Here is a 20825-nt window from a genome sequence, read left to right on the forward strand (position 1 = left end):
TTTCATTTGTAAACACTGGGGATGGAAAGAGGGCTGGGCTGCTGGTGACAATTGTCGTCAAACAAACACACGTGGGCCTTTGGCCGGCAGCCAGGACCCAAAATGGGGAAATAAGCATATGAGCAGAACTTTTTGTGTGTATGAAATACAGAAAGAAAATACCGATTCTTTTTTTAAGTATTAGATCTGTAATTAGTTATTTTCCAATAGACGAACCAGGTAAACACCGCCTCTGTCTCTTTGCATTCAGGACGTGGAACTCCTGTCAGAATGAGTGTGTGCTGCTCATTATCTTAGTGTTACGTGATTCCCCTAAGGCTGCTGTTTGACCCAGGAATGGTTTGCGGTTCTGACGGCCACTTCACTTGCCCCTACGCCTCCATATTAACCACTGAAACCTACGGGACTTTTCCAGAACGGTTCTTCTACACTGTGCTGTTTTAACCTCAGCGGCCTATGCAGCATCCTCTCTTTTCATTCATGCTGCACGTGGCATGGAGAGTGTGTTTATGTTGTGAAGAATCAAACATAAATGCGCTCCCACAACTGCAGCCTTTTTGGAAGCAGGTTCAGACAGCACTCAATAACAATGGCATGTGTTAGTGAAGTGCCGGAGAAGACAGAAGTGTGGAAGAATGCAGCCGAGTGGCCCTCAGCCCTATTTGAACTCAGCAATCCCTGAGGTAGCTGCTGGGTTTCTTTCTTTCTTGGGTCTCTGCAATTTTCATTAGGTAAAGTGCGTTAAAGCTACAATAAAGTAGACTTTTCCATATCATAATATGTATTTATTTTATTTTGATAAATCTGTACTAGTTTTATTTTCTAATATTTAAAAAGAAAGTGTGTATTTCGGGCTTGTATCAGATCCTTAGTGAGATACACTTATGGGTAACTTAGCCATGCTGTTGCAAAGACACGCTGTTGGGCTAACAAACAAACAAACAAGGTTAATATTTCATCATTGTTATAGCTATTAACATGAAACAGTGAAGAATATAACAAAGTGCTATATTTACCCTAAGGACTTCAGTCCTGGTTAATTTGACACCTCAGTGGTTACTGGTGGGATCACTGGTGTAAGCAAGCATCCAGAAAGCGTACCTCCTATGGAGAGATTCTAGGCTAACAAGCCATCACCTTACGTTAGCATTCCGTTGACTTCCGTTTGTTTTTGTGTCAATTTGACAACGAATAACTTTACATTTGAAGCGTTTAAAGACTCTATTTTTCCATTGTTTATTTATAAAGAAACAATGTATAAAAGGATCCATTACCTTGTACGTCATGTTATGGCCCCAGAGCAGTCGTTTTTGTAAAAATAGGCTGACGATTGTGTCATAACCACGCAACTTTCTGTTGCCTGTTAGCCTGTGTCTACGTTATCTCCTATCATATGCCCATGCTCTCTGTCTCTCCAACTTTAAGACAGGTTGTTCATGTCACAACTACGTCGTCAAGCTCAGTTTGAGGGAGAATTTTGGGGGCAGCGAACACTCGTTGAGCAACTTTCTGAAAAAGGATCGTGCTAACGTCTTTGTTTTTCTAGTATGTGTCACAATACAACCCACCCTGTATTTCATTAATCCAATTCTTTTAATGTGAGGCAGCAGCACCACTTCCGGCATTGCGCCAATGCTGCCGGAAATTCCACGTGGACGTCCCTCTTTTCAGATGGATGTTCGCTACCTTCTGCTTTCTTTGTGTTAGAATTTTAAGACTACAACTTTAACTGCTTTTCATATCTCTGAAAGGTAAATAAAGACAGCTAGCTAGACTATTTGTCCAATCTGAGTTTTCTTTTGCACGACTGAAACAACCTTTGAACGTTCCACCAAAACAAGTTCCTTCATCTCAAAAACGGAATGATTTTATAAATTGAATATTACATATTGAAATTCCAATTATATAAATACATCTTTTTTAATAATCCCACACTTTCCACTATGTAAAGCTGCCTTTTCTTCCTAACTATACAATCTGTTTACACCATTAGCCATATTGAAACCATTTGTGCCCACAGTATAGTATGCCAAACTTTAACACCTCTGACTTTCAGTCAGCATTCTCTGGCAGTTAATAGATCCCGTTATGAGAGTTATCATGTTATGAGAGTAACTCATTAAATTTACACAATTCACCTTGATGTTTTTTTTTGGTTTCTGCTGACACCAGTGTGCCAGTAGTACTTATCAAAGGGGTCATTCTTGCCAGGACATATTGTTCAGTAACTTCTTTTCGGTAGAAATCACTGCTACAGCCAATATTTAAATAGTGTACTTTTAAGTTAAACAAATGTAACTCTCCACCCTCAGCATTATACACATAACTGCAGAAACTCTAAATAAAACAACAGCTCTGTTGGCCCGGCTACTGTGGCTCGTATACTTGATTTCAGCACTTGGTGAAACAGCTTATGGAAGTTCTTATCTGTGGCTATGCCAGCGCTGCATGTGAGGCAATGTATAACCCAAATGAGGAAGTGTCTTACTCCATCTTGATTTACAGCCTTTTGTAAGTTTTGTTGTGTGTATGGTAGGACTAGACGTGATGGAAACATATCACCGATATCTGTCCCAGTGATTTCAAGAATGCCCTCATATTCCATGAGATTGTAATATGGAAGGTCCCTTACAGTATTAATTCCGCTTTTCGAGTGCTTGTATTCACTGCCCACAGCCAAAGACACAAAACAGTGAAAAACACTTATCAAATAGGGCTGGGCATTTGTTCACACTTGAACTAATTATGTTGTAATGTGTTTACTAAATGAAATTACTAATTAAATTACACCAGTTCAATTGCAAAAATTAAATTTCAAAATAACAAAAAAAATCACTTCTTAGAAAATGTACAGACGATATCAGAAGTAAGGATTTTGATACATAGTTTTGTTGTGTTGATGTACTTGCCATGACCATTCAGATTTGTGTTTGCCAGGAACACAACTTGGACTGGTTCCCACGGATGCGGGCCATGTCCTTGGTCAGCAGCGATGCAGACGGGGAGCAGAATGAGATCAGAAACCTGCAGGAGAAACTGGAGTCCACCATGAAACTGGTGTCCAACCTGTCAGGCCAGCTAACAGAACTCAAAGAACAGGTTGGTTAAACCAAAATGAAACACCGACAGACGCAAAGAATTCCACGTCTCCGACTTCATCACGGGGAAACAAGAGACAAGATTCTCTTAAAGTGTAACTCTCGCCAAAAATGCAACCTAGGGTCTTTTTGTGAATGTACCCGAGTCAAACTTTTGTTTAAAAGCATAATTAGGATGGAAGCGCCACTTTTAAGATTTACTGTATGTTTGTTGTGGGTCAAATAGCCTTTTGAATGGGAGTGCTTGGGGCACTTCTGTGATCACATCAAAATCACTATTTTTAAAACACTGAAACTTTGCTCTAAGTATCACCAGGGGCTCTACACATGAACTCCAACATTGAGAACATTGTTTGTCTACACAGCGTTTGAACAACTCACTTTAGCAGTTGGTTTTTCCGGTGTAGTCACAAAGTTTCGTGTTGTGTCGAGCCTTCATAGTGTTTTAAAAATAGTGATTTGATGTGATCATAGAAGTGCCCCTTGCAGTCCCATTAAAAAGGCCATTTGAAATCGACAATACAGAAAATCTCAAAACTGGCGCTTCCGTCCTAAATATGGTTTTAAACGAAAGTTTGACTCGGGTACGTTCACAAAAAGACTTAGGTTGCATTTTGGCGAGAGTTCCAGTCTAAGATGTGGACAGCAGATGTTGCTCGAGGTTTGTTTGTTGCTCTTTGCCCTTTTAGATGAAGGTGATGAGTCATAGTTCACAACACAGCTCATGAGGCTCTCAATCTGATTTTACTTGGTTAGTTTGTATTGGTTGTCTTTTTATTCATTGATTAATGTACTGAATTAAGCCGGTCTCAATATTTAGACAAGCACAGAATTTTAAAAGGGATTTCCTTCAAAATAATTGCTTTTCATTAGTCTGGTTAGTGAGACATTACAGTGATAATGTGAAAATAACTTTAAAAGACTTTTTTTGAAACATAATAGACTTGGGTGCTTCTATGTTTTGTAAGAATACATCCTGCTGATATTGTGTATAAAAGGCAAATGAGGCTGGCTCAAATTGCACAATTGCTGCAATCCACCATTTCTAGTAAACAGAATAGTAAAAATGGCTTTACACTTGAAATGAGAACCATCTGTGAGGAAGTGAATGTCACCGAGACATTTTGACCCAGACAGGGGGAAATGATTATTGTGTTGCTGCAAGCTGCTAAGGGCAATGTAGCATCGGTCACATTTCAGTCCAAATTACACATGAGTATAGCCCGTTTTGACTACTGTTATTAAGACACAATGATTGTACAGGCACTTAAAAGTGTTAGCAACTTAATATAAATTCAGATTCTACTCAGGAAGAAACTGGCCTTCATTTAGCGTAGACCAACAACGGGAAACGTGTGCGGCAGGCACTCTCTGTAAAATTGGCTTAATGGGACAATTAGTGTAAGAAAGAAATATCAGCATTGTAATGCTACCTGAGTTTAGACTGTCCTCTTGATGTGTTTTAATAATATTTATTTTGTGTGCCTCTATGTAGAATTATGTATCCTATAACACTCATTACAAGACCACTTTGACTTCTCACTTTGAATAATGTTATGTTTCAGTGTCGAGGTGCAAATCACTTCTTTATGTTAAATAAAGTCAATTCTTGGCAGAAAGGCCTCTCTCTTCCCTGCTGGTATAAAGGTTAGCACCTGTGTTCTGACTCATGGGCTTTGCTTGATCTCTGAAATTTCTTTTGACTGAGTTTCAGTATTAGTAGTTTGTATTCTGCTGCTTTCGTCAGAGGATACAGCAATGTGGATGACGAGGCTGGACGAATTTCAAAAGAACCCGTTTCAGTTCAGCAGTGTGCACCGTTTGTTAGTTTCTGTAAAGGGATGTGAAAGAATGAATCAATAAAAACGATAGAACAGGGAGGCTGCCAGCACATTCACTGGAAGAGGACGTGCGTTCCAACAGAGGTACAGGTGGAATGATTTTTTTTCAATTCTGTCTTTTCTGTGCTCTTCAGATGACCGAACAGAGGAAGCAGAAGCAGCGGATTGGCCTGTTGGGACACCCTCAGCACATGAACGTCAACCCCCAGCAGCCTGCATAAGGTCTAGTGACACGGCCATGAAGCAGCTTAGCATCGGCTGGGTCTGGACAGAGTGTGAATTTCCCAGTCAGCAAATGCACATAATGTATACTGCACTGAGTGTGAGTGTATGGAAATACTGTAACATACAGTAGGTAGTCATAAGGCGATGTGTAGCTCTACCCCACGCATGTGTTACTCCAAACAGTAACACTCACCCACCTCCTTCTGTTCAGTCCAGTTGGAATTGGTGCCAAATGTTTTCTGGGTAGAAATGAATTGGATTTCTCTACACATAGCCTTTACTGGTTGAACTTGAAACACGATATAGCTGACATGACAGGAGGATTTAGTCCCATTTGTTTGTTTATTATTTTTATTTTTATGTTTTCTTTTTATATTTCTAGCATAACAAGCAGTATTAGATGTCTTATTTTTTATGATGTGCAATATATTAACTTAAATATGCAACCTCATTGGTTCGTGGATTTAAGTTCCATCAATCATGTCTTATTTAAATGCGTGGGCCAATTTTTTGTTTGTACTTATTGTCTCTGGATAAAATAGGAAGTAGTTGGTCGTCTTTACTTACATAAATATAGAGATAATATTTAATAAGCTGGTTTACTCTATTTAAAAAAAAAATTCTGGAAAATGTGCATACTTCTTGAGTGTCAACTGCACTCAATAGATATAGAATATTGTGTGAGAGCAATACATACAGATAGTTTACTTTCACCTGTGTAAATTTAATTTTGTCATATCTCAGTGCTAACTTATTTTATGATACATTTGCTTTTTTTCATTTAATTGGGTTCTAAAGGACATTTAGAATGTTTGACTTGTCGGTCAAATATACTGCCTAACGTGTTTAATATCACTCATGCTATTACAATTTGCTCAGGAGTCTTTTACTGTAATTAACGGCATTTTGCATAATTTCTTGTTTGGCAGAAAACATGTTCCATTTGTGCCTGTTTTTGTCTTAAACTCTGACACACGTTTGCTGCTTGTGCAGAGTCACTAAGTTTTCTCTCTCTTTTGGACTACTTTGTGTACATAAGGTTTGTTGCTTATCATTGCTTTTGTATAGAAAGATGAGATGGAGAATGAAACCGTTCCTCCTGAATATTAAGATTAACTAAAAATCTAAGCACTGTCAATTTGTATATTAAAGTAGAATTATTTAATAAAATGTATGTAATTATCCTTTACTTAAGTTGTGTTTATTGTTACGATATTTTAAGATTATTATTAGAAAATATCTAAATAAAGTTAACCAGTTAGGTGCTTTTTAGTTTTTTGTAATCTGGTTGCCTGAAGTGTTTTTCTACACCTACTTACATTATCACTCAAATTTTAATTCCATATGCACAATGTAAATAATGTTTCAGGTGTAACTATATATGCCACATATTGACAATATACAATATATTTCACAAGTAAAATACAGGAATGTCAGCCAGTGTTTTTCACTGTAGAACTTAAACTAGATCATGCTCTGAATTAATCTTTCAGCTTTCAAAGACCTCTGTCAACTAGAAACGTGCATCTTTGAAACCAGCAAATGCTTGCAGTACGAGTGGAATGTGTGTAATTTGGTGGATCTAAAACTACTTCTATCCTCATTAATCAGGGGGCTTTCTTGAAAGATTCTCTGCATGCCAAGTATTTCTTAAGCGTTACTCATCTTCAGATGAGCTGTTTCTTATCTACCTTTCAGTTTTTGACCATGTGTACAGCAAAGCATGATGCCTTGTAAATGACCCTGTCCTATTTAGCTTCACACTCCGGAGTTGAGATACTGTTTTGTGTTGAGTCAAACTAAAACTGAAGTAATAGTATGCGTATGCCGCTAATCAGTGTCACCAAAAAACAGTTCTCAACTACATGACTTTATTCAAACTTATTTCCTCCTCTGGCTTTCATTTAAACATTGCAATGTGGAAGAAAAAAAAAACATCAAATTCTGAATCAGATGAAATCTGCTCATTTTATGGGGTACCTACCATTATGTGCAATTTCCTTCACACTAATGTCCTCATTGCAGCTTGAAACCTAGCGTGCATCGGTGCAACAACCGAGCTCCACCTCAGGACTCGTGAGTGTGGCTTCAGCAGAGTTAGCATTAGGCTAACATTGATTCCATTGAGCTAACAGTGCCTCCATTTCAATCTTTTACTAGTCATTGTGGGTGAATATACACAATTGTGGAAACTAACTGAGCACATTTACTCTAGTAGGCTACTGTACTTAAGTACAATGAGGTGATGTACTTTACTTGAGTATTCCCATTTTATGATATTACATTTCAGAGGAAATTTTGTTGTTTTGTTACTTATTTATTATTATTGTTGTTACTCCAGTAGGCTACATTTAGTTACTTTTCAGATTAAGATTTAACATACACAAAATATCCTAATTTATAAAATAATGAATTGTTACAGATTAAACTACCCAACAGTTTATTAATTAGTTAACATTCCACCTCACCTGCTACAACACAACACATTACAGTTGACTTAAGAATACATAATCATTCAAAAAAAAAATCTTTATTAATATAACACTGACAACTAAGGGCCATTTTGGACTTTTAGTTTTTAACTACAGTCCTAGAATGCAGGACTTTTATTGTCATGGAGTAGTAATGTTTTGGTGTGGTGTTATTACTTTTACTTAAGTAAATGACTTGAATACATCTTCCCCCCCACTGAATATTGGGGACGACATCTTTCTAATCGTTCTGGCCTGATCACGTTGGCAGAACTTAGAAAAGTGCAGCAACAGCAAAATTAGGTCAAAATGTTCCATTCATGTGTACCATTCCAATATAGGCTAAAAAATAACGTGGGGAGAACAAACCAGGGCGTCATACTGGGGGGGGGGGGGTGAGTTTACAGGGCCCTCGTGTGAACAGGGCCCACTTAGACACTAATATGAATAGATGTGGATGCAGGGAGAGCCCATAGAGAATCCATACAGGGTCCTGACTGTTGGACCCTAATGTTGTTTTTCTTTCCACAGAACAAAAAAATCTAAAAAGATGTGTCAGAGACCCCTGTTTAGTGTTCAAGGTCTTGTCAGGATTTAGAAAAACAACGTTTCAACAGGCCCATTTCCCCGCTCCCTCGTTTCCGCCCTGACGCTCCGTTGTTTTGGATGTGTGTAGTTTCTGGCTGTTCCGGGACGTCGTCGTGTGGAACCGACCGAGCACTCGGGAACTCTCGGTCGTGTGCGTGCGTGATATCACGCGCAGGGATCTGCTCCTCGGCTCTCTCCGGTTCCATGTGGCGATCAACGTGACAACCCGCTGGGTAATGCAGGGTTACTGCTATAGGACAGCAGCAGGTATAGAAAAAAAAAAAAACCAAACGCAGTGACAGGGTCATCTCGTCGCAGGTGCACGTGCCACACAGCAAGGGGGTTAAGTGGGCAGTAGCAGGTTGCTGCGCGCGTGACACATGCCAGGTTACAAAAAGGCAAAAGTAGAAATGATTACCCTGTTGGCCGCAATGCAACACTAAATTGTTATATATATTGAATATATATATATATATATATATAAATGTATACTGTATATATACAATACACAATATATATAAATATACAATAGGCCTACACGATATACACAATATGTGTAGTAGTTTTACATATATAAATATATATATACACACACATACACACATATATATATATATATATATATATATATAATTAAATACAATTATTTAAATTAAATAAATTATATAAATTTGATACCATTAAAATGGTATTAATAGTATTAATAACTGACTAACCCATTGCAAATAGTCTAAGATTAGCCTATTATTAATATTAGTAATAATATTATTATTGTTGTTGTTGTTGTATGGGCTAGTTGTTCTTATTAAGACAACTGATAGTGTGGTCTAACATCCCCATATTCATACAAAGTTTATGATATTTATTGTGGCCTTATCACTCTTCTTCGACTCTCCTGCGGAATGGATGCATTTCTGTTAATAACCTACAGGTAGGAGGGCTGTAGCCAATGATAAAACTATTATGATAAAACAAGTCGTTTTTAAGAGGTTATTAATTTCTTAACGGTAGGCCTGATATAGCCTGAAGGATGCCATATTTGCAGTAATAATATCTACTTGCTGTCTTCATGAACACGGGCAGCTCTTTGCCCCGAGAGCCGGAGCAGAGCGGTAGGACTCGGCCCCAGTGGAGGAGTAGCCTACTACAGCAGCAGGACGGGGGGGGGGGAGGCGCGTTCGTGCGTGTGCGTGCGTGGGGGGGGTGGTGAGGAGTTGAAAGCTTCGTCCACCACGTGAGGCTCATGTGACGGTGTCGAGTCTGTCTGAAGCCGAGAGACGTGCCTGCAGTCACAGGGTTTATTTAACACGTAGTCTAAACCCTCCCAGCTCACACGGAGCCGGGCGTGGAGCTTTCCTAGACAGGCTACTACTGGACCTCAGTGACAACACTGCGCAGTCCCAACTCCAGCTCGCAGCGGGAACACACGCACGCACACTGGATAACTGGAGACACTTTTTTTGTCTTTATTCATTTGTAGGATTTTTCTCATTTTTGATTTGCTCGTTTTGAACATCGACTGCAGAGAGACATTTGGGACATTTGAAGGCTTTTTGAAGTTCTTTCTTCGGGATTCACAGTTAAGCAATATGGAGAGAATCACCAGCGCACAACCACCTCCCTGTGTGCCTAGACAACCACCACTGGATATAGCTGACATGCAAGGGTAAGACGACTATTTTATTCTGTTCTAGTCTATCATACTAGCAAATATAAAGCACTTTATACAGAGCCCTCACTCAACTAAAGCCTAACTATTTTTATCTTTTCTCCAAAGAATGGATTTCCCCATGTATATGTACAAACCCAGGAGGGGCATGAAGCGTGTAGATGAGAGCAAGGTATTTTCAAGATTAAAAAAAAAACGTAATATTCCTGCCGTTATCGGTTGAAAACCGAGCAGCCTGGGTTTCACTGACAACATTTCAACCCTTCAGGAAACATACAAGTTGCCACACCGACTGATCGAAAAGAAAAGACGTGACAGAATCAACGAATGCATTGCCCAGCTGAAGGATTTGTTGCCAGAACACCTTAAGCTTACAGTTGAGTATTATCTTCTACATATGGCATGTCTGCTAGTGGCCAGGGAATCCGACACGCCACATGGTTCTGCTGAGCAGTTGCTAGCAGTTGTTTGCTCCTGCCTTTGGATTCAGTTTGGGAGTGTCAAACAATAACAAGTTTAGCATTTTAAGGAGGAGAGCAGAGATGAAGAAATATAGATATTTTTTAAATAGAATTTCCAAATTCTATTCTCTCAATGCTGACAATTTGTTAGATTTTAATTTGGTGTGTGTACGTGGATTTCATGACCACCCGGGTGTTTGATGCTTGTCCTGTGTTCAGCTGCAGAATGTGTTACATAAGAAAGATCAACATGCTTATCGAAGGTCTTCCTGTTTTAGACGCTGGGTCATTTGGAGAAAGCCGTGGTGCTGGAACTCACTCTCAAGCATGTGAAAGCCCTGAGTGTTGTCCTGGAGCAGCAACAGCAGAAAATTATCTCGCTACAGAACAACCTGCAAACAAGTAAGTTTGATGCCATGATGTGCATACGTAAATTCTGGTGTTATTCAATAAGCAACAAACAGCTCTGCAATCTGTTGCATCTGTCAGAACTACTTTAAGGAAAGTTGTGAAGTAAAGACTATTTTTAACCTTGTGATTCCAATCGACCAGGTGAACATGGAGGTGACAGCGCAGAGAGCAGTGAGATGTTCCGCTCCGGCTTTCACTTGTGTGCACAAGAGGTTCTCCACTATCTGGCCAGCCAAGAAAGCAGCAAGGACTTGACTCCTACCCATGTCATCAGCCACATCCAAAAGGTAGCAGCTGAAGTTCTGTATCATCAAAGCAGCCGGCACCCAGACGAGTCCAACCCTCAATCTTTGGAGAAACCGAAGAAACCCGCCGGAGAGCCTCAAAGGGCTCACGAGGGCTCGGCTAAGAACTGTGTTCCTGTCATTCAAAGGACTTACCCGCTTGCGACGGGGGAGCAGAGCGGCAGCGACACAGACACTGACAGCGGCTATGGAGAACCTGACAAGCGTGAGGCCAAAGCCCAGTGGTCGGAGAGCCGCGCAAAGGAGGGGGAGCACAAGCATGTCGCGTCTGAGAGGACGCCCGGTGTCATCAAGCAGGAGGACGATGAGCCTCAGGCCAAGAAATTAAGGTCTGAATCCTCAGAAGACGAGATTCTCTCTGGTTACGTGGCAGGAGGCCCCGGCAGCTATATGAGTTTCTCCCCCAACCAGCCCCCGTTTTGTCTCCCCTTCTACCTCATCCCCCCCGCAGCGGCAGCCTATCTGCCCATGCTGGAGAAATGCTGGTACCCCGGGAGCATGCCGATTATGTACCAGGGCATGAACGGCACTACAGAGACACCTCCCTCATCTCTGGTGTTGTCCCCAAGGACAGGGTCTCCAGTATCCTACCAGAACCCCATGGACTCCCCTGCTCTTCACAAAGCTGGAAAGCAGGTCCCCTCATTAAACTCTGAAACTAAAGACTGAACAGATGTGTTTCTGTTGGAATCTCGCCCTCTGAATGTTGATGGGGTTGAAAAGAGGGTCAACAAACACAAATGCACCGGCATCGGTTTACACCACCGCGGTCGTTTGGCCCATCAGAACATTGACCCCAACAAAGACCCCAAATGGTCACGGTCGTCTATCATCAGCTCCTCGCACACTGAAACGGGGGCAACCTGGAGTGCCCACCTGGAAGCTCATAGATCACCTGTTGCATGGCTCTGAGACACTGTGAAGATCAGTTTAGAGGCGATGAGTACGCAAAAGATTGCGAGAGGTTATTTTTATACTAAGGTTCGTCTACTCAGTGTTGAATGTCAGAGGCAAACACAGAATGTAAGGCACAGATAAGCCCATCCCAAATTATTTGGACCTACTTTTTGCACACACACACACACACCACTCTGTAATGAATGTAAAAATTGAACAAAAGTCCCTTGTAGATGCTGCTTGAATTATTATTACCTGTTGTAGATCTGTGAATGGAGGCGCTACCCTACCTTTAGTGTTTGTGTTCCTGACAACTACAACAAACCATTGATTAGACAGGAATGTTACCAAAAAAAAAAAAAAACGTCACAAAAGACTTTGTTCCTTAGCTCCTTCAATTAACTTGCAGCTAAATGAACGCAATGTTCACTGTGTTCAAATAATTCAGGGTGTTGTCACTGTACAAGGTGTGCCACTCATGTCAGTTTAAAAGTGATGTAGCCATACCTGCTTTTATGATTTCATGTGTGACTCATGACTTTATTTGCATATATACAGAGTTCCTGATATGTGACCCATTAAGTGTACCTGCATCACTACCAGAGGAAGGTTGAGGTAGTCGTTTGCTGTATGCCTAGAGGACGTGTACAGTATATAGCATTGTGCTCAAGCAGATTTGCATCTTTCCCACAAATTCCCAGTCAAGTTAAGGCCTGATCTTAGCTCATGCTGTTGCCTTTACTCATGTAACACAGACACAACGATGGCGGTTGTCTAAATGTATTTTGCTTTAAATTGTGTGTCTGTTGCAGAGAGTGAATGTAAAGTTCAAACAAAAATAATAGTTTTGTATAAATAAAAAAAAGAGGTACTTTGGGTTTTTATTTTGAAATGTAACAAAAGTTGTTTGTTGTACATATTTTGTATATAAAGTATTATTGTTATATATTAAAATATTAATAAAGCTTTTTTTTTCTCCCTGTGAAATTTGCGTTTCACTGCCGGATGGCTTAAATGTGTCGCATCCAGACAACCTGACAGCTCCTTATAATACTGAACACTTACATAACACTTACATAACCCCTAAAGCAGCACAGCCTCTGTAATCATTAGCATGTTTTAGATTAGAGGCCGTAAACATTTCAAACTTTCGTTTCAAGCAAAAGCATTGCTACGAATTTTTTTTTTGCAGGATGTCACTGAATTTTATTTTACATTTATTTATCTATTTTACTGACTTTAACAATGCAATGTAGAGCTCATCACAAATGGGATAACCGTGGTGATCACTTAATACGGTCATGAATATTAATAAACACTTATGATGCAATCTACTCTATTAGTTTCAAAACTATGTTTTTTTTTACAGTTTTTTTCTGTAAAAATGGTTTTCGGTTGGTAAAAATATAAACATCAACTACAAATTTTACAAACAATTTTTTTCAAAATTTGGCTTTTGTGGTTTAGTAATTTGTCCCGTTTACAGTCCATATGGTATATACCATGCAGCCTATACTAGCCACTGTAGGCCTACTAAACGAGTGCTGAGTAGAAGGAGAAAATGTGTCTGGCAACTGGAGAACACCACAGTGGATGGAAATGACATTTGAGTTTGGAAGAGAGGACTACTTGTCTTTGATTTCCTTTCATAAGTAAAAATTTGTATTATAGTTCTGGGCCGATCTGCTGCTGCTGGTTTGGATGATGTTTCCTGGGTGGTAACACTACTACAGTTGTGGTAATAGTGAAAATAAAAACGCCTAAATCGTGCTTACCATCCACCATGCCTCACTAAGAAATATGGAAACGGCTTTTCTTCTTTTCTTGTAATTACAATGGTATTATTGTAATTTCAGTCGATTAATTCCAACAAAATATTTTGATATTTACTCTTCACAGGCCTGTCGACTGTCCTGATGTGTTCAAAACGCAGTACTAGCACCACCTTGTGGAATTGGTGTCTCACACTGCACTGAAAAGAATCTTTAAATGAAGTGCTATGATGCTGCCTTTAGGGACCCCAGTTTAACACACGTCACAAACAGTTTAGAAGAAGGAGCCTTAACTATTTAACAGTCAGTGTAAAATTATAAAATCGTAGGTGTCGTTCTGGTCATTGTTCTGTGTATTAATATAGAGGATACTTTAAAGTAGCTCTGAACAACATATTTATATTAACAATGGATCAGTTAATATTAAAATCTTGACTTCGTGTAACTGGAAAGAGGTTGCACACACACACTCACTCATGTTTTTAACTTTTTCTAACATTTTTGTCCCTTTTTTTCAATGTTTGTTACTTTTTTTTTACATTTAACCCTACGTAACACTAACTTATTTAACTTTAGTTTTACAGTTATTCGTGGAATTTATGGTCAATAAACCTCATTCATAGTATATTATACCTAAGGTTTGAGTTAGAAAAGTAGAGATAAGGAATTATTTAGACTAAAATTAAAGCAAAGTATGTTGCTGAATAATCACATACTGGAATATGTCAACTTTTACTCAATACTATTTCAAAAACACTTCAATTTGTTTTCCAAATGCTATGAAATTGAATAAGACATCCCAAAATTAATGAAAGTAGAGATTTTTACTTGGCAAAGAGCGTTGTGTGGAATCAATCATGTCATATGGGGTAATTGAAAAGAACATTGAAATAGGAAAACGGGTCAATTTGATCCGAAGACAACATGAGGGTTAAAAGCCCACACGGGCACAAAGATAACGAAATAATTAATGTAACAATAAATATATAATAACAATCATTTATACTTTATTAATCCTGCAAGAAAAATTACAGTATTTTCACTCTGTTGTTATTATTATACACATTACACACAGGCTTGAATTACACACACACAGTATCTATCCTGTACATGCACTACTGGAGGGATACAGCCACAGAAGAGCCTAGGCAGCTTTTCATGAGGCAAAGGACAGTTCAGTTGGTTCAACTGCTTCACAATCCTATCTGAATGTACCTTCCACTGACTGGAAGGGAATTCATGATTGAGTCGGGTCCTTTCTGGAGCCTTGCTGAATAACGTGGCAACACTTATGGCAACCTGGCTCCTGCTGAAAACACTGACACCCATTTAAATGAGACATCGGGAGGAAAAAACTGTCATGAGATAAAGATTGACTCCAAAAAAACACATAAATGAATGACCCCGTTATTGAGATGCTGGCTGATAAATGTCTAATTTTTAAACGGTGTGTTACAATGGACATAACGGCTGGGATGACTGTGGATACGGCCTCAATGGTTATCAATGCTGAGAACAGAGTGTGTACTGTGAATGAGGCAGCGGGGAGAATTGGCATTGAGAAGCTGGTCTTTCTTTAGGCTCGAAACACTTAGTGAGTCATCAAAGAACAGGGTGACCTTAAAGAGAAAGTCAAAAAGCCTCCATTCATCCAGCCACATGGAGACTGAGGTCAAGAAACTCCACAACTCAATCAGATGGTAAAGGTACAGAGACCACAGGCCCCGTTAACGTCACTGCTGTTAGCTCACTTAGAAAAAGTCTCTGCATCGTGCTGTTTTATTAAACACACTAAATGTATGACTTATCAACTACTTTTTCATATAAAAAAACAGTAAAAACTGTTTGAAATACACAACTGCAGATCACTTCAAACATCAAGTAAGAATACAGCTTAAGCTACCAAGAGCTTTTCTTCTTTAAGTCATTTATTTAAAAAAAAGAGAAAAAAGATTATGGTAATGCTAAAATTATTAAATTAATTAATCTCAAATAGCAGTAAAGAGTTATCTTCCGTAAAACAACATACACATTTAAAAAGTGTGTTGCACATGCACAATGAGTTAATTAATGATAAGAGTATTTTATCAACTCCAACAGGAGGCCAATGAGGTGGGATCAGGGGAGAACTTACTTGAACTTGTGTTCTGTGTGCAAATAATTAATGTCCACAATTTGTCTGCATTTCTTTGCTTTGCCGTCGCTCAAGCATTAGTCCATTTTATTCATATCTGGTTTAGTTCCATTCATTTTTCTAATTAATAAACATAACCTGTATGGTATGTAAACAAAACAAAGTGTTGTAATGGCTCCAACATAATGGATTATAGTAAAGTACATATTCATGCATTAGTGTGCAATGTATCTTCTCTGTGTGTGTGTGTGTGTGTGTGTGTGTCTGTGTCTGTGTGTGTGTGTCCTTATTAGTGAGCAGCAGCTGGACCGCAAAACATTGTAATAGTTAACATTTAGTAAAATGTAACATTGCTTCTGACATCTGTATGTGAGGTGCTTGTGAAAAACTCAACAAATTAATATTATGAAATACTATACAATCTACTAATGAGACCTTTGCAGGGAAAATAATGGCAGGGCCTCAACGACTGTGAAATGCATATCAATAAATTCACACCACACCAAAGAGTTCCTCCGTCAATCTCAGTTACCCTTATTCATCAAACTGACTTTCTGTATCATTTCCTTTATGAAATTACTTATTAAGTTCCGCAATTGAAGCAACAAAAGTACAATATTGATGAGCTGTTATTATTATTATCATTAATATTATTATTGTGGGTAGTTGTACTAGAAGTAGTGGTTATTAGCGGTAGGAAGTGACTGAGTACATTTACTTAAGTAAGCTAATGTTAAGTAGGCTACAGTTTTGAGTTACTTTTCAGAGGAAGATTTTACTTAAAAAACACAATCAGTTAAAAGAAAATATGCATTGTTATTGTGATTAAACACCTCACTTTGACCACAACAGACGCCTATCACGTCAATGTATCAACAATGATGATCCAATGATATAACACTGACAGGGGCCATTCTGCACTTTTGATACTTCGGGTAATATGTGTTGGTGCATCTTTTTTTGTAGTTGTCCGTATAATGGTTTGGGTGGGTTGGTTGCTTTAGTAAGCCCGTGTAAGCTTTTATTTTGAAAATCTCAAAATATCTCGTTCCTGTTGTGGCTCGCCATTCACAGGCACGTCTCTGTGGCTCTGCTGTCAGTGTCAGTCCGCGGGTGGCTCGGGCTGGACCGGACACGATGCTGCGGGCTGCGGTGCTGCTGCTCGGACTCGTCGTCTCGTGCCGTGCGCAGTTCGCTCCACCGACCCTGAATATCAGTCTGGATGAAGACCCAGAACTGAGATGGATGCCTCTAACTAAAGTCTTTGACGTAGACTACCTGAAGAAAGCCGCCGCTGAGGTCATTGAGTAAGTTTGACAGATGCTCTTTTTCGCTTTCCGTGTTGTTAACTAGGACAAATACTTCAGAAGTACTTTCTAGAAACAATGACGGTATTGAGGTAACGTTAACGTTAGTATTACTATCGTTAGTATTACTAACGTTACAGTTTTTTGTTTCTAAAAAATACTCCTTTCGTTTTTCATTCATGTAATGCCATGCTTAGGCGTTAAGAAGTTATCCGTTAGTTATGAGTAGCATAGATAGTAAGGTATTTTAATAGTATAAGAGTATTTTACAAATAGGCTATTAAAATGTTATTGTTATATATTGTTATTGTTAATAGGTAACTAACAGGCCGCAGATGGTATGGTTTCCCTTTCCATTACTGTATCACACGGACATAAACACAACTAAAACAATGATTCTGTTAGAAGGCTAGCATACTAGCATAATGTGCTTAATATCAACACATGATGTCAGCTTTGAATCAGCAGTTTAACAGGTAAAGGTAAACTTTATTGTCACATACACATACACGTTGAAAATTCATTCTCTGCTAAGCCATCCCTCAGGGAGCAGTGGCCAGCCAATTACAGCCAGGGGCCAACTCCAGAGCTTAGCCAGTGCCTTGATCAAGGGCAAAGACTGGAGAACCTAGTACATGTTTTTTGATTAACTTCCTTCTGGGTTAATGAGGACTGTGTTGTTGTGTGTATATTCTATATATCTTCATTAGTAGGCCTAGTTCTGCTGACACAGACATGTTTTCTCCTTCTTGACCTGGTTCCTTCTTGCTTCTTATTATGCCGTTATCAGCAAAACAGTTCCAAAATGGGTGCATCATGTAGTTACACCTATTGTGAAGGCCTTGGAGAAGTACGTTCCTCAGCCTTATGCAGGAGAGATCCGTGGCATGGCTTCACACTTAGGAGGAAGCATTTCAGATATCATCATTCTCAACTTTGCCTATGAAATATCTGCGTATGTATGATTTTAAATATAATTACACATTTATTATAGAAACTTGCATAGAATGCATAGGCACACAATATCTACCAAGTATGCATGGTTATGGTGAAAGCTCTCTTATGCCAGCAATCTAACTTTATGCATTCCTAGATTTTGCACAAGCATCGTAGCTCAGGACAAAAATGGACATGTGTACCACGGCAGGAATCTTGATTATCCACATCCTGTTCTAAGGAATCTGACTATCAACGTAATTTTCCTTAAGAATGGAAAGGTACAGTATGTATTCATATCATTTAAAAACTAAATAAGTGTTGTACCTCCTCAAGCTACACCCCCAACAATATTTTATTCAAAAATCACCAGTCAGTAAATTGTATCAGGCCCAAAATGAAAGTCCTTGCAGAATGATGCAATTTTGTAGTTTTTACACCCCCATTAAGGTGGCGTACAGTGGCACTTCGTTTGCTGGCTACGTTGGCCTGTGGACGGGACAGAGTCCTAACAAGTTTACTGTCTCTGGAGACCAGCGAGGTAAGACCATACTTTTTGCCAGTCATGATAATTCAGAAATGTTGCAGTTGTCAGATTATCTTGTCTCTTTTGTGTTTTCACATTTGTATGTGGGTTTGTGATCATCAGGCAGTGAACACTGGTGGAATTGGTTGAAGAATGTGGCGTCTGCTTTTCTTTTTCGGAGATCCCCCGTCAGCTGGCTGGTGAGGGAGGTGAGTATGTTACGTAAGTCAGCCTAATGAGGATGTTTACTGTTTTAAGAACTGAAACTTTGACCAGTTGTGCGTAACCAACAGACACTGGAGGAAGCAGAGGACTTTCAAGATGCAGTGATGCGTCTCTCCAAGATACCCATCATCACTGGGGTGTATTACATAGTGGGTGGGGTGCGAGAAGGGGAAGGAGCTGTCATCACCAGAGACCGAGCGGGCCCTGCTGATATCTGGCCACTGGATCCTGTAAATGGAGGGTAGGCAAATATCTGAGGAGAATCAGATATTTCAAGGCATATGTTAAGTGGGATTGCACAAATGAACCCAAACATAAAATATTGTGTTCTTGTTTCAGATGGTACAGAGTGGAGACAAACTTTGACCACTGGCTTCCTCCCCTAGATCACAGAAGGTGAGTCATCTTATGTGATTTATACTTCCAAACTACAAAATTGTTGCAGTTATTGTTGTAATGCTGTTGTTATGTGTTCATTTTGTAGAGACGCAGCCAACAAAGCCCTAAATGCTACTGGCCAAGATCACATAAACATGGAGACCATTTTTCAGGCAAGCATGGACTCATAAATCAATTAATTTCAGCGGACCAAAGTAAACAGGATACTGATAGAGACGCTACATTGCACAATTTGAAAGTCAGCAACAATGAATGGATTTCTTACCAAGTCTTGCCCCACAGGTTTTGTCACTGTTTCCAGTGTGTAATGGGTAAGTAGAACGTTATCTGAATTATGATCACATGACTGTTCATGTTGCTTAGATAGGCCAGCTGTGTGCATACCAGTTTCTGTTCCCTTCGCCCCATCTCAGCAATAATGTAAATAGGCCTTTGTTTTACACCATGCTTCAGCACATACCAAGTAGCATATAGAACAGCAATAACTGAGTTTCAGTGAAAACATATGATAACTTTTGAGTGCAAGTTATTAAAGTTATATTTTTAAGGAACCTTTACATAGCTTGTCAAATAAATACGTTGCATGACATTTGATAGTATCTGTTGTCTATGTTGATAATCCCCAGAGGTACTGTTTACACAACCATAATGACTGCAGCATCCCCCGAGAAGTACAAGACACTTGTCAGGCCACAGGTAATTACATTTATTTTACAACAAGCCTACATCTTAGAAGCATATATTTATAATATATAATAATAAGAAACGAAGGGGTGACATTGAAAATGAAACTCTCTCTCACCTCACTTTTTTGTCAATTGATTTCAAGGGCTGCCAACCGTCGTGATGGGCCTGGAGCAGTCAACAATGCACAGATTTTTCCAGCTGAACGTCTTTGTGTGGCTTAAATCAATTCACAACATGGTTATTGATTCATGCCAATTTTCAGTCATGTGGAAATTATATAATCAATAAGATTAGAAGGGAATTGGACTCAAGCCGTTTGAAGGTGACAGTGTTTTTCTGCCTCTAATAAAAGACATATTGTTATGATCATTTTTGTCAACTAATGTACCTGCAATTTAAATGTCAAGCTTATTAAAATGTTGGTTACTTTAATGATTAGGTTCATCTAGAGTTAACTGAAGAAATGTTTAAAGACCTGAAATACAGAACAAGGATATAAAATCCCTTCAGCCTGGTATGCCAGGACAGACCTACAAGTTCTGTGGTAACTGTGCCTACTAAGTTTTCTGACTCTTCTTCTCCGGACAACTTATTTTAGTCACTGACTATCATTGTTTACGTTTGCCTCTTTGTTTGCATCATTGTGATCTGATTGCAAGTTGTGTATTTGTACTTATATTGGTTTTGGAAGTAAAAGTATTGGTTTTGGAAGTCAGGATAGTAATATGGGAAGGTGTACTTGGAAGTCTGACTTCCAAAATCAAACTGAAAACCTCCCAAAGTCATACGCAAAATCCAAGTAAGTATGTTACACTGATATAATAACTTCCCAGATCAATATGCAAATGATTAACAATGAATACTTTCATAAAA

The 20825-nt window shown here is 39.1% G+C and overlaps 3 protein-coding genes across 23 annotated transcripts in view; all 3 read left to right on the forward strand.

Annotated features, from left to right (window-relative positions):
- itpr1b (inositol 1,4,5-trisphosphate receptor, type 1b) overlaps positions 1 to 6353 on the forward strand; it is an 88225-nt gene extending 81872 nt beyond the window's left edge. For all 21 annotated transcript variants that reach the window (XM_034868673.1, XM_034868683.1, XM_034868672.1 and 18 more), the window contains 2 exons: positions 2938 to 3099; positions 5074 to 6353. In XM_034868673.1, coding sequence (XP_034724564.1) covers positions 2938 to 3099; positions 5074 to 5160 — 249 coding nt within the window. In that variant the 3' untranslated portion in view covers positions 5161 to 6353. The remainder of the gene's footprint in view (positions 1 to 2937; positions 3100 to 5073) is intronic.
- Positions 6354 to 9479: 3126 nt separating this feature from the next.
- bhlhe40 (basic helix-loop-helix family, member e40) lies at positions 9480 to 12819 on the forward strand. Its single transcript, XM_034868743.1, has 5 exons — positions 9480 to 9889; positions 10001 to 10064; positions 10161 to 10268; positions 10632 to 10755; positions 10906 to 12819. The coding sequence occupies exons 1-5, from the start codon at positions 9813 to 9815 to the stop codon at positions 11736 to 11738; spliced, it is 1206 nt and encodes a 401-aa protein (XP_034724634.1). The 5' UTR covers positions 9480 to 9812; the 3' UTR covers positions 11739 to 12819.
- A 4088-nt stretch (positions 12820 to 16907) lies between these two features.
- On the forward strand, positions 16908 to 20384 carry LOC117942926 (N-acylethanolamine-hydrolyzing acid amidase-like). The gene is made up of 11 exons (XM_034868747.1): positions 16908 to 17179; positions 17970 to 18134; positions 18273 to 18396; positions 18566 to 18656; positions 18765 to 18850; positions 18935 to 19107; positions 19206 to 19262; positions 19351 to 19417; positions 19548 to 19576; positions 19892 to 19961; positions 20095 to 20384. The coding sequence occupies exons 1-11, from the start codon at positions 17010 to 17012 to the stop codon at positions 20110 to 20112; spliced, it is 1050 nt and encodes a 349-aa protein (XP_034724638.1). The 5' UTR covers positions 16908 to 17009; the 3' UTR covers positions 20113 to 20384.
- Positions 20385 to 20825: the final 441 nt, after the last annotated feature.

Source organism: Etheostoma cragini, chromosome 4 (assembly GCF_013103735.1).
Source record: "Etheostoma cragini isolate CJK2018 chromosome 4, CSU_Ecrag_1.0, whole genome shotgun sequence".
Taxonomy (NCBI): Eukaryota; Metazoa; Chordata; class Actinopteri; order Perciformes; family Percidae; genus Etheostoma; species Etheostoma cragini.